Source organism: Giraffa tippelskirchi, chromosome 5 (assembly GCF_054371585.1).
Source record: "Giraffa tippelskirchi isolate mGirTip1 chromosome 5, T2T-mGirTip1v1.2.pri, whole genome shotgun sequence".
NCBI classification, from domain to species: Eukaryota; Metazoa; Chordata; class Mammalia; order Artiodactyla; family Giraffidae; genus Giraffa; species Giraffa tippelskirchi.
The window spans coordinates 77,479,923-77,499,561 of record NC_137279.1 but is presented as its reverse complement, the minus strand read 5'-3'; the positions used below and the strand labels follow the sequence as shown (position 1 = coordinate 77,499,561).

General features: G+C 48.8%; 1 protein-coding gene across 8 annotated transcripts in view; it reads left to right on the top strand.

Moving 5' to 3' along the window:
• The window catches only part of PPFIA4 (PPFI scaffold protein A4), a 52,209-nt gene extending 32,825 nt beyond the window's left edge, over positions 1–19,384 (top strand). For 3 of the 8 annotated variants that reach the window (XM_081495062.1, XM_081495064.1, XM_081495060.1), the window contains 11 exons: positions 1,638–1,734; positions 2,209–2,290; positions 2,843–3,043; positions 3,714–3,776; positions 4,357–4,383; positions 5,874–6,049; positions 9,536–9,633; positions 10,328–10,503; positions 12,655–12,723; positions 16,441–16,618; positions 17,134–19,384. In XM_081495062.1, coding sequence (XP_081351188.1) covers positions 1,638–1,734; positions 2,209–2,290; positions 2,843–3,043; positions 3,714–3,776; positions 4,357–4,383; positions 5,874–6,049; positions 9,536–9,633; positions 10,328–10,503; positions 12,655–12,723; positions 16,441–16,618; positions 17,134–17,183 — 1,217 coding nt within the window. In that variant the 3' untranslated portion in view covers positions 17,184–19,384. The remainder of the gene's footprint in view (positions 1–1,637; positions 1,735–2,208; positions 2,291–2,842; positions 3,044–3,713; positions 3,777–4,356; positions 4,384–5,873; positions 6,050–9,535; positions 9,634–10,327; positions 10,504–12,654; positions 12,724–16,440; positions 16,619–17,133) is intronic. The other 5 variants (XM_081495058.1, XM_081495057.1, XM_081495061.1 and 2 more) reach the window with 3 other exon arrangements.
• The last annotated feature ends 255 nt before the right edge of the window (positions 19,385–19,639 follow it).

Genomic DNA, 19,639 nt, shown 5'->3' with positions numbered 1-19,639 from the left:
GCCATGAGAAGTGTCAGGCATCAGATGAATGTCTGTTTATTTGGCATACTGTAGAAGGGCTTCCTGTATCAAGTGTGAGGTTGGACCTCTGAGGTTTCTTCCAGTTCGGAGGTTTTCTAGTGTACTGGGCTCAGGACCTTCAGGAGAAATTTCTTGGATTTTTTTTCCCCAGGAGAGTCACTTGTTAATTCCTAGTATACCTTGCCTCCAAGACTCAAAATATCATAATGCCTAATCATAACTTTGTAGACACTGTAGTCAAGTAAGTACTTGGGCAAGGGTAGCATTATTAACACTTCTGTGATAATATAAAGTTCCAGTGTGTGCTTGGCATGTGGTAGGTACACAGTAAATGTTAGCTGTCTTCCTGTCCCCCTGTTCCTTCTTTCCTTTCTTCCTTTCCCTCCCTTCCTCCTTTCGTTGCCCTCATCTATTCAGTTATTTGCTCAACAGACATTTATTAACTACTGTAGTAAGCAAGGCTTCGTATTAGGTATCACAGCAGTAGTCATTCCTTCAAGGAGTTCAGTTTCTAATGAAAAAGAAAAAGAGGGGATTCCAAAACAATATTAAGATAGCAATACGCTCTGGGTGCTTCTGGAACTCAGAGGTCAGTTATGGAGCAGTGGGAGTGATGGGAGTGACTTTCTCTGCTGGGCAACACCTCAGCAGAAGCTTGAAGGCTAAGTGGGAATTAGCCAAGAAGAAGCATTTGTGTGTGAGAGGGGGAGGGGGTGGGTCTGAGAAAGACAAAGATTCGCGGGTATGAGAGTTTTGTACCTAGTTGAATCTTTTCAGAGTGGGGAGGGAAGGGCGTGGGAGAAATGGAAGAGGTGGGTTTAGACCCTGGGCTGGGGCTAGCTCATAAGGGCCTTGCAAAATACATTATGGAGCCAGCCACAGATGGGAGGGGCCAGGGCTGAGAAGGTCTGGCAGTGGAAGAGGCATCTTGTGTTGAAGCCTTATGATTTCCTATGTTCCCCACACCATGTTGGCACCTAAAGCTAAAACAGCATTGCAGATTGATTTCTGGATTACTCTCTGCCCCTGTATACTTGTGAGGAGTGACTGGGACTTAAATGAATTCTACAATGCTGCCCCTGCCATGAACTCTGGCATCAGTTCAGGAGATTCTTAACAGAAGACGACAGAGCCATGCATGTTCCATTTTGTGATTTGTGCAAGTGAGTGGCCCTGAGAAAGGGGCCCAGACACACATCTCTGAGCATGCCTGTTTCCCCACCCCAGCCCAGGCCAGGCTAATCCTAGCTGAGCTCAAAGCCCACTCTGGCTCTCCGAGTTTCCTTTGCAGCTTGGTTTGGAGGAGGGACAAGTTCTGCCAGGATTCTGCTGCTGTTAGGGTGGAACAACTTCTAACCATCTGGCTGGAAAACATTTCCAGAGCTGAGGCCCCCAGGGGAAGGCTCTCTGGGCTCAGGGTGACCCACTTGATGCCACTGTGGGACCACCGGGTTGTAGGGATGTTGTGTGGAGGCTCCAGGAAGAATGGGTGGTCCCCTCAGGCCTGTGGGCTCTCCTGTGCGGAGGCGCCTCCTGCTGGTATGCTCTGCAGTCCTGCCCAGGCCTTGGGAGGAGAACCAGAGGATCTAGCTGATACGCCGTCTCTTCCATTCTAGTTGTACTACTAACAGACTCTGAGCTCGGTCTGCAGGAGCCCATGGTGCCTGCCAAGCTGGGAACCCAGGCAGAAAAGGACTGGAGGCTGAAGAAGAAGTAAGAACCACAGGCTAGGCTCTGCCAGGGTGGGGTCCAGCCCTTCACTCACTGTCGTCCCCCAGGACTGCTGTGGGACTGAGTTCAGGCAGTCAGAGCCCAGCAAGGCCCTTTCTGAACTGAGTTGGCCTGGTCTAAGTGGGGGCTGGGAGATTGTTCTTAAGATGACCTGAGCCAGAAGGAGACAAGGGTGCTACAACCCAGCACCTGGGATCTCTGACACAGCAGACTAAAATGTCTGTGTTTCAGGCCATGTGCAAACAAACTGAAAGCCCTCACCTCTGGGAACGGAGAGGTGTTGCTCCTCATGTCTTCGTGTTACACTATTTCAGGCATAGAGCAGAGGTGGCAGTCTGGTGGTGGGGAGCTGGGGTAATGGGAGTCCACATCTTAGCAGAGCCCATGGTCCCTGAGAGTAAGCATGGTTGAGAAAGAAAGAAGGACTAGTGAGTCTGTTGTTGTTCTTCCTGAAAGACACCAGCTGCTTGAAGATGCCCGCAGAAAAGGAATGTCCTTTGCCCAGTGGGACGGCCCTACTGTGGTCTCCTGGCTAGAGGTAAACCTGGGCAAAGGGAGTCCAAGTCTACTCGGGTCTGGTGGGAAGGATGCGTGGGAAAGGACAAGGACTCCTTAGGCACAGGGGTGGTATTTCTAAAATTGTCCCAGCATGTTTCTCCCCTGACAAGTGCACAGTGCCATATCTAGCCCTTAGCCAACACCCCCTTTCCCCAAACATTCACACCTGTTACTTTGGAGGACATAATGGATGTTATATTCTGATGTCTCTCAGGTGGCTAAGTCTGGGAATTAATCATCACTGAGCCATAAGACTTTTACAGGTGGTTTCACTTTTCCTCTAGCTATCCCCAGGAGCTGATCACCCATGCAGTGCTAGTAAAATCCCTTCACCTTCCCAGGCCTCAGAGTTTTCACCTGTAAAATGAGAAAAAGCATTTGATGATGGTCATCTCCACATGTCTAAATTCCTCTTCTCTGCATTTGCTATTCTGAGACCATGGGTGAGGCCTGACCATTGCCTCTCAGTATTGAGTGAAACCCAGATCTTGGGGAAGGGGCTGAATTTTCCCTCTGTGCCTCATATCTTCAGCTCTGGGTGGGGATGCCTGCTTGGTATGTGGCAGCCTGCCGGGCCAACATCAAGAGTGGTGCCATCATGTCAGCCCTATCGGACACAGAGATCCAGCGAGAAATCGGCATCAGCAATGCCCTGCACCGGCTCAAGCTCCGGCTGGCCATCCAGGAGATGGTGTCGCTGACCAGCCCCTCTGCCCCGCCCACCTCCAGGACTGTGAGTGGCCTCTCCCTCACCTAGAATATTTTCAGAAGCCCCAGAATAGTGTCTGCAAAGTTTCCCATGGGTCATTGGGAAGATGGTAGCATTGAGTCCTGCCCCTTACTTCCTGTCCCCACAGAGGGTCCCACCTGGTCTCCAAGAGGTAGGAACACTGATTCAGCAGGATCTCAGCAGGTCTAATTCCCTGCCTCCCACATACCGCCCATGAGCTCCATCTCCCCAATTCTTCCTCTGCCAACAATTCTAGATCTTTGGGCAGAGTTTGCAAATAGGGCCTTTGTGGGAAGCAGAGGGAATAGGCCATTTGTAAATTCTGGCCCTCCAACCTCTCCAGAAGAATGTAAACCTCTCCATAGAGGCCCAGATGAAATCTTTCACTGTAGTTCATCTCTCTGATTGGGTCGGTCCTTATACCAGATTCACACCGTTTATTCATATTCATTCAGAAAACATTTGCTGAGTACTTCTATGTGCCAGACACTGTGCTAAGCAGTGCAGACATGGTGATAAAAGAGAGCTGCTCAGAGCTAGACTGCAGAATACTGGGCTAGGCCTGTGGTAGGACTTGGAGGAAGGCAGCTCTGTCCTTGTCCTTGGGGCTCAGCCTGATGGGGAGCCTAGGCACCCCCACACAGGACCAGCTAGGTTTCTTCTCTGCCCACAGTCTTCTGGGAATGTCTGGGTCACCCATGAAGAGATGGAAACTCTGGCAACATCCACTAAAACAGTGAGTCTGGCCCTGGGTCCTGGGTCTGGGATTAGGACTGATGACTTGCGTGAGGATGAGGGGAAGATTATAGGAAGTCAAAGGGGGTTGTAGCTGATACAGCATAAGATTGGGATCCCTGATGTTTGATGGAGTTCTGTTCTCAGAGTGGTGGGTGGTGGGAAAGAAGTGAGAATGGAAACAGTTTGGGGGTGAAGGTCCATCCCAGGGGGTTCACAGGCTCATGCTGGGCTCCTGATGTACTACAGAGAAGAAGCGGGCTTGGGAGCGTCTTGTCCCGCTACAGGCATGAAGCCAGTCTTGGCCCTTGCGCTGGATCCTTGGGGAAGGGACAGGGAGGGTTACGAGGACCTGGGAATTTGCCTGGCTTTGTTTCTGCCACACACACATTTGATCCCCTTTCACTGCAAATAGGCATGTGCACCAGCCTTCTGTGCTGAAACCATCCCAGTAAGCTTTCCCTAGTCACCCAACCCGCTACTGGGGTGTCTTCTCTTTCTTCCTGATGGGACCTTGGGTGGAGGCTGCCAGGTTTCTTGACTTTGCCTGTTTCCCTCTGACATGCTGCACTTGTTCCCAGGACAGTGAGAAGGGCAGCTGGGCTCAGGTAAGACCCCGTCCCCTTGTTCAGAACCAACTCGCAGCAGTTAGGGGTGGTGTTCTCCCAGCAGGTTTGCTCCTGGAGGACTCTGAGCCCTGGTCTTTTAGGTCCCTCTTCACACGAAGAGCCCTGGGCAAAGGTTTTCTCCTCTGCTGAAGCCCCGCCTCCTTCCTTCCTCAGTCCCTTTTCGTTACCTCTGGTTTTTACTATGGTAGGTGAGGAGCCTTGGATGGCTGTGCCCCCAGCATGCCTTCCTCTTCCCCTCAGTTTGACACCCTTCCCAGGAGTATTGAGATCATTTGTATGAATCCTCTTCCTCTTCCTGACCCTCTCGGGGGTACCGCTGGTGAGCTTAGCAAAGGGCTTTCATTCATTCACTTAGCAAGGATTTATTGAGCAGCTACTAGGTATTAGGCCTTGCTCTACAGAAGTAAGCAAACGTAGCCTTCCTGGGGTTTATATTCTAGTGGAGAGAGAGGCAGTAAATAAATAAATGGACAGTACGTCAGATAGATATGAGTGCCATGAATTAAAATGAAGCACAGAGCAGCACTGTTCATACTTACTGGGCAACATCAGCAATAGTAGACTGGACTGATCAGTTATAGCATATTGTCACAGTAAAACACTGTTCAGCAGAGGAAATAAATGACTCACACATATAATGTAACATGAAAAGTGTAAGTCCCAAAAGATTTTCCATTAAAACTCACAACCAAGCAAATGTAATTGTATTATTTAAAGAAGTACACATCAGTGACCATAAGAACCAATAAAACATTTTCTCAAGCAGGGGAATGATAGAAAACTCAGTAGAGGTGTTTCCTCTCAGGGGAGCAGGGCACAAGCTGGGGAAGACACAGGGATGGAGGCCGCAGTGGATGACATCCAGAGATGTTAACTTCAGTTTTATGCTTCACAATGAACATACGCTGCATATATTTTATATGTATCAACTATTTTTTAAAAGATAATGAAAATAAAATTTTCAGTTCTAAAAAAATCAGATTAGGTAAGGAAAGAGAGTGATGGAGGGTTGCCATTAAAATTCTTTCTAAGGATAGATGGTCAGAGAGGTCCCTGCCCGCAAGACAGGAGGCAGTGACTAAATGGAGCAGGCCTGTCAGAACCAGACAGGGTAGGGGGTGGCTCAGCAGGCTTGTGGCTGACTGGAAATCAGGAAGGCAAGTCTGCCTTACAGCACCACAAATGCCTTTCAAAGTTGATGGGAAGGATTTCCTATTATCTGCTGCCTAGATAGATGCTTCTGTTCATTACTGTAGATAATTGATAAGTGAGTGGAAATACATCATTTCAGGATTTAAAAAATTCCATTAAAAATCCCCACCTCCCACTTATACCAGCCTCTCAGTGAAAGTAAGCTGATATTTTGTTGAATTGCCATGGACGTTGGAATAAGATTTCTCTCAACGATATGCTAGCTGCAACCTGCTGACGCTGCCTTTGCCCCCATCCTCCTCCATCTTGTTCTGCAGACCCTGGTCTATGGGGATATGAACCACGAGTGGGTTGGGAACCAGTGGCTCCCCAGCCTGGGGCTCCCCCAATACCGCAGCTACTTCATGGAGTGCCTCGTGGATGCTCGCATGCTGGATCACCTCACCAAGAAGGACCTACGGGTCCACCTGAAGATGGTGGACAGCTCCCACCGGTGAGCCAGGCTAGAACCCGCAGCCACCTCCCAGCACAGGTCTCCCCCAGTTCTGGGGGTCTGTCTTCAGGAATAGAGGTGCTTCTTTCTTTGCCAGTTTGGGATAGTGACAGATCTCCATTTAGGGAAAGTCAAATCTTTTGTCTCCACTGCAATTTGAGGGTTTAATCCTCTCACCCCCAACTCTTAAGACACAAACAGTCATTTCTTTTTAGCTTCACTTGGAAAAATTTCCTCATAGATATGAATTTTATTTCTTGTCACTGGGCTTGCTGAATTCCCTACATGTATCCCAAGAAGACTCATACTGAACCCAGCATCTATTTTAGGTACCTAATTCCTTACAAGATAAGAGGAAAGTTCTATCTGGATTCTTGCTCTGCTGACAGCCTAGATCTGAGCCTCTCAGCTTTAAACATACATCCTTTTGTACAGGAAGTCATCTGACAGATCTGTGCAAAAGTGTCTGCAGTGGAGGTCACCAACTTGTAGCCTGAGGGCAGAATTTGGCTCACTAATGTATTTTGTTTGGCCTACATTTTATTTTTAAAACTATGACTTCAGTTGCCAACATTTAAACACTAGGAAATATTACACAGAATTCTGAATGTCTGGCTTCTCTTGAAAAACAGCATCATGAAAACAACCAGCTGGAGCTAGGGAGGCAGCCCTCCTAAAACACAGGTATTCCCCAGGTCCTCCCAGCCCCTCCAGCCTGCTTCACTCATTTGAAATATATGCTTGACCCCAGCTGGCATTTGGGTGGGAGAGTAAAGTGAGTGGTAATAGTTCCAGGAGTTTATACTTTTTAGGAAGTCCTTTTTAACATTCAGCTTCACATCACACCAGCTATCTGAGCCAGGTCTTTTGCCTTGAGTGGTTAATGTGTCAAAGGTTACGGCTGAGAGTGTATGGCTTTTCAAGGTTCTATTTGGACTCTGCAGGTGTCCCTGAGTCTCTGCAACTCATAAAGAACAAATTATATTTGGAAGAGATTAGTTAGCCTCCATATTTTTATGGGTGAGGAAACTGAGGCATAGGAAGGAGTAGCAGCCCAAGGTCACTCAGGGATACTATCAGAATAGAAGTCTCCTGACGCAAACCCAGTTCTCTCACCACCATGCTGGAGAACCTCCTGTGCTGGAACCCTCAGCTGTGTCTGCCCTCCCTCCTCACTGCTGGGGCTGAAAGGCGCTCTTTTGTCTCTGTCAGTCTGGGAGGCTGCCAGACCTAGCTGCACCTGTCCCCCTTGAGTGATTGATGGGGCTGGGGAGAGAAGGGCCATTGCCCACCAAGCTGAGATGTGCCTCTGCTGCTACCAGGATCCGGTAGCCCAGCCCTGCCCAGTGTTATGGAAGTCCTCCTCTGACCCTTTGCCCAGGTCCCAGGAGAGACTCTCAACCTATATACATGGTTCTAGATGCAGCCCCAAATTGTTGGTACTTCAGAGTTAATAAAGCATTTCTACATTGCTTATTATCTCAATTACGTCTATAACTGCTTTCATTCCACTCAGTATTTCATAAGCATATTCTCATCTTTAAAAAATGTTTTTTAAGTTATAATTTTTTAACGATGAGGAAGGGATATTTAAAAACTTCTTTCACAGATGGTGAAAAAAAGTCCAGTAGAGATTGAGTGTCACCAGGTCTCAGTCAAGTGGCTGCAGAATGGGGCCAACATTCTTTCTTGACACCTCACTGAGAACTCTCTTCCTTAGACCATAGTATTCTATTGAGCAGGTTTCCATGAGAATCTCTGATTTTGATAGGAGAACAAACACACACAATAATCAGCAATGTCCTCCTAAGAGTGGACATTACTGAGTGCCTCTTATATTTCAGGGGCTGGGGTAAACTGTATCATACAAGATCACCTGTAATGCTCACGGTGATTCTGCAGGAGAGGTACAACCCCTGTTTCACATATGCTGAGTGCCACTTAGCTGGAGAGTGGCACAGCTGGCATTCAGACCCAGACTGATCTGACGTTAAGAGCTTTATATTTCTGCTATACCATACAACAGCTTTTTGAAAGTCACAGAAACTGAATTGAAATTATAGTAAGATTGCAATTAGAGGCATGTCCAGTTAGGAGGTCTGTGTGCATCTGCCCTCCTTCCATGGGACCAAAAGGCTTAAACCAGTGGTCATGAGCCAGAAAACAGTTCCTAGAAATGGTGTCTCTGAGCTGTAAAGGATTTTTTTTCTAAGCAGATGGGCTACCTGGGTATAACTGAGGTAAGAAAAGTAGGGAGCAATCCAGCATAATTTAATCTCACAAAGCAATGGCCTCAATGATAGTCAAAAGCAGTTGGAGTTGGGAGAGACCTTCTATTCTATTCCTCCACTTTATAGATGATAAAATCCAGAGAGGCTGAATGACAGAGTAGTGTTCAAGTTTAAAGAACACTACAAGGAAAGCTGCTCAAGGTGGAATAAGCTGCATTGAGAGGTAGTGAGTTCCCTGTCACCAGAAGTGTTCAGGCACAGGTGTTCATAATACTCAGAAGGATGCTAAAGAGGTGACTCCTGCATTAGGTGGGAACTTGGACTGATAGCCTGTGGGGTCCCTTCTACAGTCTTTGGGTTTTGGCCTGGCTTAGTCATTTTTTACTGAGTACATACTATGCACCTGGTGCAGTTTAAAGTACTTTAATAGTTTATGTGAATGATTTCATGTAATCTTTTTAGCATTTATGACGTTTACATTTATGAAATGTGTCAGGCACCATTCTAGGGATTTAAGATACATCAGTGAGCAAAACAAAGTTTCCAGTTACATTTAACTGGGAGACATAGCAAGGAATTATAAATATGCAGAATGTTAATAGATAAAAGGTGGTAGGAAAAAAATTAGACCAGAGTAAGGTGGATTGGGAATATGGGCTGGGGGTGGTGCTGGTGATGTCGCAGTTTTAAACCAGGTAAACAAGGTAACTACTCAACTTGAAATACATTTGAGAAAAAACTTAAAGGAGACAGGAGGGTGAGCCATGTAGCAGTCTAAGGGGGAGGGATGTCACAGTCAGAAGGAGCAGCCATGCAAAGGCCCCAAGGCACAGAAGCCAAGCACACCTGCCGTGTCAGAGGAACAGCAGGGCTGTCAGTATAGGGGCAGGTCATACCATAGGCCATTTTAGGGACTCAATGAAATGGGCACACAAAAGAGTATCCGTAGGGGTCTTTGTCATTTCAGACCCTGGAGAGGGAGGGACATGTTGCTATCATTCAAAGAACTTTCCTTCATCAGTCAAGCCCACACCCTGGCTGAAAGGGAAGAGGCAGCGAGAGGGAAGTAACCTTGGAATGGATCATGTCTAAGCCCTGGGGAAGGGGGAGGAGGAGCAGGCGGGGATGCTCTTTGTGCTGGAGGATGTAGGTCTTGATGTGCTGTGACTGGTGCTGGATATGGGGCAGATGAGGTAGAAATGTGACCCCACTGAGGCTCTGGCTTGGGGGGCGGGGGGGTGCTGTGTGCCTGCAGAACCAGTCTTCAGTATGGCATCATGTGCCTGAAGAGGCTGAATTACGACCGGAAGGAGCTGGAGAAGCGGCGGGAGGAAAGCCAGCATGAGATCAAGGGTAAGCCTGTCGGGCTCGGTGGAGCCTCCTCTGAGGGTTGTGGAAGCAGCCTTGGGGGTCGAGGGCCTGCCGCACAGACCCGGCCTCCGGCTGAGGGAAGAGAGAAGAGGCATCCTGTGCCACAGCAGAGATCCAAATCTGAGAGGGAAGGCAGAGCCCGTAGGGAGACACAGGCTCTGCCCAGAGGATGCTGCTGTCTCTTGGAGAAGAAACAGCCCCCGCCCAATCTGCTGCAACATTCCCCCTCCCCACACACAAGACAGGGCCACCAACCAGACAAATGCAAGGATCCCTGTGGGATGGTGTTATAGACTGATGTGAGAAAGCGCTGAGAGAACTTGGTGCTGTGGATGGGGTTTGACCAGAAAGAAAGGCAAGTCTTGGAAGAGACCTTGAAGGTAGAAAGACTAAGAAAAGGGCCATTCCTGCCTAGGGACAGGGGATGCCTGATACAGGAGCTCTGGGGAGAAAGCCTATTGGCCTGAACCTGCAGGCTGGCAAGAATGGAGTGGTATGGGCTGGTTCTCCAAGAGCTCAGGTGCCAGGAAGGACAGAAAGAAGATGTGGAAAGTTGAGGGGGGTGGGAGTGGGTAGGAGCCAAGACTGGGGCTCTGGGTCCAGGGACCTCCATTTCTGTCCCTGGAGAGGCCTTGTCCACACCTGTCTCTGCTCCTTTTCTGCCCCCACCCTCCAGATGTGCTGGTCTGGACCAATGACCAGGTAGTTCATTGGGTCCAGTCTATTGGGCTCCGGGACTACGCGGGAAACCTCCACGAGAGTGGTGTGCATGGCGCTTTGCTGGCCCTGGACGAGAACTTTGACCACAACACACTGGCCCTGGTTCTCCAGATACCCACACAAAATACCCAGGTGGGCATCCTTGTCATCAGTCTCAATTGCGGTCTCCCTTTGCTCTTGCTTTCTCTTCCTCTGATATGCATAGGTTTATGGATTGGTGGGAGGCCTGTCCTAGAGGGGATCACAAATGTCTTCAAACCTCCAAGTGGTCCTTGTGCATAACCAAGTTCCCTAGGAAACAAGTGTTCTTCACAAACAGAACGCGCTCAGCACAGGCCTGGCGCCACTGCAGTGGGCACCTTCATCTCCTCCCAGCCACGTCATTGCAGTTGAGACTTTTCCTCAACTTGCTTTTCTGACCTGACTATTCATAGAGGAAAATAAATAGCCCTAGCCCTAGGGCCCAAAAGGACCAGAGAACCTGTATCTCCTTTGTTTCCCATCCTAGGGATCTGCTCCTGGGTCCCTAGGTTTAAGAAAGCTAAATATACCAAATAACACAGCCCAGCGCTTCTCCATGCCAAGGCTTTGTCTCTGTCAACAGCTCAAACGATTAGACATCTCCTTCCATTACATTTCATAATTATTATGGAGCTATCATCTAAGAATATATCTAAATTCTCTTGAACCTATTTTTGTTTGACCTTTTTAACTTCCTATGGATAATGGACTCTAGAATTACTACCTGTTGTGTAAAGTACTTCCTGATTTTATTTTTCCTAAATGTAACTCACATTGGGCTCCCCCCTGGGTATGAGAACTGCCTCATCCTAATTGTCTGTAATTTGGTACAGATGTTTGTGTTTGACTAGTTCTACTTTTTGTCATTTCATAAATACCGATTGTGCTACCTCTGGGTCTGAGGCTTTGTCTCTCCAGACAGAGTGGTCTTAATTCTTTTAGCTTTTCTCATATAGACTTGTTTCCATGCCCTGATCATTTTAGCTACCCTTGTCTGGACTGTTTGCAGCTGTCATATATCTTCTGAAATTCAACCACCAGAGCTGCACAAGCTATTCTGGGAACAGACAAGTTTTTGCTTGTGCAAGGTAGTATTGAATTGTCTTGTAATTTTGGTGGTGTATTGGCCTTTTAGGGGTGATGGCAGCATACAAGCCCAGGGTGTTCTGTAGTCTCTTTGCAGTGACCCATCCCAACCAGTCAGAATGGATCGCACAGATTCCCCTTGTTCTCTAGGAAGAGCTGAGATTTCCCCCAAAATGCAATTTCTCTATGATTGTCCACCTCTAGCCTCATTGGTCGCCTTCTTGCCCACTTACACAGCTTCATAGTCATTTTTCACTACCCAGGGGAACAGTGTCATCTAGATACTTGAAAATTAACTGTGTGTCTCCTTTTTGATCATTTATAAAAATATTATGTTCCCATTACAAACAAAGACTGTCCTCATAGAATTCTATGGTTAGTATTTTCTACCCAGAAATGGGCTTGTTTTGTCTTGTTTCCTGTCTCTGCATACATCCAGTTTTTGTGGATAGCAGTACTTCTGTAAACAGTAACAGGGCTACCCCTCTGTTGCTCTCTAACCATTCTTATTTTTCTGACCCATTCATTTAGCTTAGCTGTCAAGGGAAGTAGGATCTGATCCAATATGGAATCCTCCATTAAAAATGGTTAAAAATATCTGGTGGCAATTTTGAAAACTTCCTTGTTTCTGGCATTTCTCAAATCTCCTAGTGAGTTAAAGTACTAGGAGGCCTACAGAAGGCCTTTATGCCCCACGCAGCCTAAGGGCCACCAATATCCATGACTGAGCAGTCTCCTAAGTTAAATTTCTTATTTGAAACCTCATAAAATACATTTATATAATCTAAATAAATTAAATCTTTATTATCCATGTTCTCCATGCATATTTACCCCTTCAGAAAGGTAGTATGCCATGATATTCCCTTATAGACAAAGTGTTGGTTTTTTTCCCCCAGTAGGTGAAGCCTGTCCATCCATGTGTTCTATAGTTGTTGTTTTTTTGTAATTATAGTTTTCTAATTAGCTCCATATGAAAAAATCCTAAGGTTTACAGTTTGACTTGTAGGAGGACACCAAGGTCAGGCCTAAAGGCACAGTATCAAAGGCCAATGGGTTAAATGAACTGAAAACCCCATCTCCGCCCTTGTACTCCCTACGAAATGGGCGAAAGATGGTATTAGAAGTCAGTAACCACAGCCCCTCCCTGCTCTCCCTCTCTCACCTTGTGGACTCTAGGCACGCCACGTGTTGGAGAGAGAGTTCAACAACCTGTTGGCTTTGGGCACAGACCGGAAGCTGGATGATGTGAGTACCTGGCTGTGAACTGGGGACCTTGAAGATCTGGTGGTCACTGCTGGTTCATTGAAGTTCATGAGTTCTTCTTTCCTTGGGTTGATGATTGGTGGAGTAACCTAAAAGAGGAGAGCCATAGGGGATGGGGATGATGTCATGGGGTTGAGGAGGCAGAAACACGCCTAGCAATAGGCCTAGAGAAGTCTCTGTGAAACTCCTTCCTTGAACCTTTAGCATCTGTGCCCCAAACCTCCTAACTACAGAAGCTCAGAGGTTTACCCCAAAGGCCATCTCTTTGGGATCATACCTTTTACTGTATCTCTTAGACCTCCTCTTTTCAGTGTTGTTAGCAAAGCACATCTCCAGCCTGTTCATAAAGTTTCCAACCCCTCCAGCAGTGTGATTGTTTGGAGGTGGAAGTTATGCTGAGGTCATTCAATGACAAGTTTGCTCACATGTTCCTCAGTTCAGTGTGACATAGTTAAACACATGGCCCAGGCTGCTATCATCCCAGCTTCCCCTCTAGTTTTACTCATATACCCCTGGTCTCTGAAGAAACAGTCCCTTCCAACTAGATTTTGTCAGGCCTTCCTCTCAAGTTTAGGCTGGACTGTTTCTGGGAAGATTTTTAAGTTCTGGCCATAATGCTTCTGTAAGAGATGCCTACTAAGACATCAGTTTCCTGAGGACACAGTCCCCTCACTGCCTGCCTCCTCTCCCCTTCCTCCTCCCTACTCACTTTCCTATCATCAGCCTTGCCTGCCCTCCCTGTCAGGTCTGCCTTAGCTGCCTTGGTTCCAAACAAGTTAAAAAAGAGCCTAGACTGTTTATTTTTAGTTTCTCCATCTTCAATCAGATCTGCTGATCCCCATTTTCTGTGCAGCTTCCCTTTGTTTGCACCCCTACCTCCATCAGTGCCTCTCTTTAGACTTCTGGGCCTCCTTATGAGATACCATTAGTGTTACCTACTTATCAGTTAGTCTTTTCTTGGTTGGGTTTAACAGGGATAAAACCCGTTTGTGGAATGACTACTCTGCCTTGGTAGATAGGACACACTCAGAAACACACAGAATTTGTAAAGGGGTGTTTCTTCACAGAGGTACTTTGAAATTTGGAGTGTGTTATTTACCATACACACACACACACACGTGTGTGTGTGTATGTGTGTGTGTGTATTTCAGTTAAGGAGATAAACTGCCAAACCCTACTAGGTGTCCCCATTCTGAGATCTGTATCTTCCCAATGCCCCTTCAAGGAGGACCTTCCTACTTATTTCCCATACACTAGGATCTAAGCTTTCTTTGATATAGCTTTCTCATAAATCTTTGAATGGTGCTTTCTAATTTAGAAAGCTCTTTACTCCTTCAATCCTGACAAAATTAGTCTTTGAATGCCTACTCTGGGCCAAGCATTGGGCAAGGCATGGTAGTGAAGTGATGGCAGACATCTTATTTTATGCTAGTAATAATCACATGAGGCAGGTTATTATCCAATCTTACAGATGAGATTGAAGATCAAAGAGGTAACTTGCTGTCACGGGTAACTTATCTACAGTCATAGGCTGGTATGTGGCAGAGCAAGACTGGAGCAAAAGTGTATCTGATTCCTGTATTCTTTTTCCTACATTCCGTTGCCTCCTAGAAGTGGAAATACCAGGCTTCAGACATTGAGGTGGAGTTATTGAATAGATGATATTATCTTGGCAATGTAGTGGACTTTCTGGGATGCAGTTGGGTGTAGGGCTGGAGAGAACTGATTCTTTAAAAGGAAGCTTAAAGTAGAAGGCCAGGTCCCATGAATAATATCAGATTTGGGGCTATGGGGGAGTGGTAGCGGGGAGGTTGGAGATCCAAGAGCATGCCTTCTGCCAAGCCATCTAGCACATCATAAGCAATGTTGGGCTGTCTCTTGGAACTGTGTTCTCTGACAGTTCTGGTTCTCGGTTTCCCTTCTCAAGTTTTAAGGGCCTGGAGGGCTAGATCCAGTTCTCCCATACATAGATAGCAGGACTCAAGGGAAATGCTGCTACTGCTGCTAAGTCGCTTCAGTCGTGTCCGACTCTGTGTGACCCTATAGACGGCAGCCTACCAGGCTCCGCCGTCCCTAGGATTCTCCAGGCAAGAATACTGGAGTGGGTTGCCATTTCCTTCTCCAGTGCATGAAAGGGAAAAGTTAAAGTGAAGTCGCTCAGTCGTGTCCGACTCTTAGCGACCCCATGGACTATAGCCTACCAGGCTCCTCCATCCATGGGATTTTCCAGGCAAGAGTACTGGAGTGGGGTGCCATTGCCTTCTCCGCAAGGGAAATGAGGAGATGGCAAACAGAAAGAACACCTATTAGAGGACAGGGGAGAAAAACAGAAACAAGACCTTAGTGTTGGCTGAAGGTGGAAATGGAGAGAAAGCATGCAGAAGAGAAGGGTCTCAGGACTAGGATAAGGATAGGGTCATGGGGGAGACAGAAATGATGAGGAAAGTTTCTCATCAACTCAGGGATGGGATGTGTGCATAGGGAGCCAGCTGCCATTTAACAGTTACATATTGAGTGCCTACAGTGTTCCCAGGCACTACTCAGAGGCTGGGGAATATACTGGCTGAAACAAAAAGAACAAAATCTCTGCCCCATGGAGATTAGAATTTGAAAATGGAGGTGGGGGAGAGAAGGAAGACAAGAAGAAGAGAAATAAACTGATGACATAATCTCATCAGTACATTTAAAAATGCTATGACAGAGATAAAGGGTGCTAAGAACTGATGGGAACATTTGCCCTACTCGGGGCAGGAGCAGCAAACCCTAATGGGGCTGGGAGAGGTTGTTGAGGTGAGAACGGGTGGGTTGGTGTCTCTCAGTCCCGCAGAGCACTTTACCTGCACCAGTTCTGCCAACACAAGGGTTGAGGGGTTTTAGGCATGGCTGCCAAGGAGGGTGGATATAGGCTCTGAAGCGTGGGTTGGGAGGCTTGTGCAGAGGGACATCCTGTAGGGTTATGGCTCTGAGTCCTTTTTGGCAGAGATAGTTATTTTGGAGACTTGGCTGGCAATACAGTGGGCAGATAGCAGGGGGCTGTCCACTGCCTTCCTGTCTGCTGTCCACTGCCTCCTTTGGAGGAGCCTGTTCAGATGGGCCATCTGCCTGACCTAGCCCTGTCACTGCTCTCCCCAGATCTCCGGGGATAGGCAGCCTGTACATTTATAAAGAATGAAACTGAAGCTCAGAGAGGTCACCTGTGAGGGTCACATAGCTAGTAAAATGGAAGCCAGGTCTCCTGGCTCCTGACCCAGCACTCCTCCAGGACACTGGGGCTGCAGCCATACTGAATCTCCAGAAGGGCAGGAAGGAGTGCATGGAGGCCGGCTGGTGGCCACTTCCCATGGATGAGGCTGACAGGAGGAATACTTTAAAGGTCAGTGGGCATCCCAAGCCCACTTTTAGATGATTGAGGCGACTGGGAAACTGAGTTAAACTGCAGGATGTCAGATTCGAACAGAGGAGACCCCACCTCGCCTAGAGACAGGGAACTTAAGAGTCGCAAGGGCTCCCCGGAGCCATCCGCTTCGTACAGTCATTTTCCACAGGGAAAGGGGGAGGGCCCGAAACGGGACGTGACCTTGCCCCCTTCTTTCTGAAGGGAAAGGTGCCCGTAGAACAGGCACTGCCTGCCCTCCTAGGCAGGGAGGGAGAGTGGCCGTAGCACCCTAGCCCCGGGCCTCTGCGCGCCCCCCGGTGCAGGGGGAAGACAAGGCGCTCCGCCGCGCGCCCTCCTGGAGGAAACGCTTCCGTCCGCGGGACCCCCACGGCCGCGCCCCGCTCAGCGCCTCGGCTGACACGCTCCCGGCAGCCTTCCGCGCGTCCACCGTGGGGCCTGTGCCGCCTCCACCGTCCCCGCGGAAGAAGATCACGCCCGAAGGTGAGCGGCAGGTGGGGCGGGGCGGGCTCTGGCGCTTAGGCGAGGCCGAGGCGGGGCGCGCCGCTCTGGGCTGGCACTGCTAACGCGGCCGTGGGCGGAAGGGACCCGCTTGCGAGCTGCGCGCTCACTAACCTGTTGCTCTATGTTCTGAGGCGGTCGACTGCTAGTCGGGACGGTGGGGGTGCAGAGACTGGAGACCCCAGCAGTGCGGACCTACTCCTGCTGAGCCCGCCTCCCACCCCGGGTCCTTCGCGGCTGTGCCAGGGTGAGGGGTGAGGGGGCCAGGCCCGGGGCTCAGGCGCTCCGCGGCCCACCGGCGCGAGGCCTCCCCGCGCCTGTGGCTGGCGGGCTGGCCCTGCTGCTCCAGCGCTGGTCGCGCCCACTGTCCCGCTTGCCCTTCCTGCTTTCTCAGGCCTTGGGCGCTTCGAGCTTGCAAGCATGCCGCAGATACCTTGCAACTCGTCTCCCAGGGGATCGCTCCCAACTCACTGCGCAAATGCCTTTCTCTCTCTCAGCTCACTCCCACTATCTCTACGGACACATGCTCTCCGCCTTCCGAGACTAGGCACAGCCCCCGCAAGGCCAGCTTCCTCCTGCTTGGTTTCATAGGCTCGGATGGCCCTTACCGTCTTGCTGGTTCCCCTTACTCCCAGGGCTCCTAGTCTCCTCTCTCAGAATATACTCGTCTACCCCTCAGCATCCCGCTACCCCAAGTCCACCGTGTGTCCCTCGTAAGGCTCTCTGGGATGTGTCTGGGTCTGCTGGTGGTGTGAGGCAGCCAGGTCGTCCATGCTTGTGGGTCTGCGGCAGGGAGAGGAAGGCAGCCCGAGATAGATGGACTCCGCCTTCCGTCTTCTGCATCTAACAGGTCTGGACCGCACACTGCACCAGAGACCAGGACGGAGCACTGAGGGCTGGGGTGGCCCTTCCAAGGAAAGGGCGCTTCAGACTTCCTTGCTTGGGTTACTTGGCCTGATTTCTCTCCGTCTCTTGGTTGAACTAGATGGTCTACGTCTGCTTTTGGCACTCCCACTATTTTCCCTCCCCCGACTCATCCGCGCCTTGTAGCTGCTGCCTCACCTTCAGGACCTCTTTGGGAGCTGGGAGGAGATGTAGACGGCCCCATTCTTTCTCAGGATGATGAACCTGGGAAGAAGGAAGGATGAGGTGGAGATTCTAGGCCCTGGTTTAAGTTGAATCCAAAACATCAAGCATAAACATGGGGAAATTCAGCCCTCCTACCCGGTGAGAGGTTGCAGGTAGGTCAGCTAGAGGGAGAGCCGATGTCCTGTGGTAGCTCTAAGCCCAAGTGACAATGAGAATTGCCTCCTGCTCCAACTGTAGGGTAGAGCTGCTGCTGGGCGGGAGGGAGAAGGATCTTGGCTCTGGGGCAGAACAGAGCTAACCATGCACTCCCAGCTGTGCTCCCAGTATTTCTTCCCTTGCTGTCCCTCTCTGCCCCACTTCTTTGATAACCCCACCCCTACAAAAATGTACCTAATGAGTGTATTGAGTATATATTAATACATTGACCTTAAAATCTGGTTTGGGAAAAAGGTAATCTGAGGCTTCCTTCCCTTGATCTTCTAGCAAGAAAATAAAGCTTCCCCTTTAGTGAATCATGTCCTAGGTCCAGGAAATCTAGTGTTGTTGAAGACTCTCATTCTCCTGCTTGTCCCCAAACTGTCACCCTTTGTTCAAGGTGCTTTTGGTGTTCAGGGGCTGCCTCCAGAAATTCCTGAGACCTGCCCAGTTTCAGTTGCTTTCCCCAGCAGCATGGTGGCATCTAGGGCTAAGGGGATATAGGTCCTAGTTTGGTAGGAATGTCATTTCCAATAAATTCTCCTTCTTCACCCACATACTCCTCCTGCTAAGGTGCTTGGAAGTGTTTGGAACCCAGGTTTAGGGCCAGTTGATGGAACCCAGAGCTTCTCCTAGTGAGAGGAGAGGAAAAGTACCTGGGGCATGTTACCTGGAGAGGGGTCAGTGCAGTGCCAACCTTCAGGTGGATGAGCAGCTAGTTGCAAGCTGATGATTTGGGTCTGAGTAGGGGCTAGGCTAGCAGGTCAGATGAAGGGTCAGAGAACCCCATCTAGAAGGAGTGATGGAGCCTGGGGCAGTGCCACACTTAACAGCCTTCTGCTGCAGAGTGGTGGGGCTGGATGGGCTTCCATGGGTTTGGGCAAGATATTCACCTGCCCTTCCTGTCTGTCAGGCCACTGGCAATGGAGCTGGAGGAGTTCTTGAGCAGAAAACGAGTTGGATGGAGATAAAGAGCCCCTGTCTCTGGGTAATGGATGTTAAGATTATGGAGGAGCCCCAGATTCCTGTGATTGATGAACTCACAATCAGAGACCATAAGGCCATCTGATTCCTTCAGGGAACTCTGATGGGCTAGCTGAGTGGGAAATTCAGTCCTAGCTTCTCCTCTGCAACTTAACCCTATCTTAATTGGTTATGTCATAAGGCAGCAGCTACCAGGATCCAGGTCTGTTCAGGGTATCGTGGAATGTATTTCAGCAAGGTTATACATACAGTGATGGAAAGTTCTTGTCTTGGTGTATCTTCTGCCTCACCGTCACTATACTTTTTATCTGGAGAGTCACCAGTGACCCATACCCCCGCCCCCCATCAGCTTCCTGTGTCTTATCAGGTCCCTTCTCAGCACTGTATTGGCTCAGTGCATCAAGAATGGGCGGATGGGTGTGTATGAGTGTTGAGTGTGGGTGTGTATATACCAATTAATAAACTGGTCTTGAGACAACATACACATGGCTCTGGGTTTTTTTTTTATTTTATTTTAAACTTCAAGCTTACCTGATACATCTAGCTTATTCCACAGTCCTAAGGGCTGCTGTATGCTGGAATGTAAATATCAAGAGTTTTTCAAACTTGTAGTTAGTAACCTTCTGTTTACATATATAACCATGGAATTGAGAGGTTAATGTTTGGGTTACTTGTGCCAAGGGAGTATAGGAAAAGGAGTGAGGAGTCCTAACTGCTGGAATTGATTTATTTCCT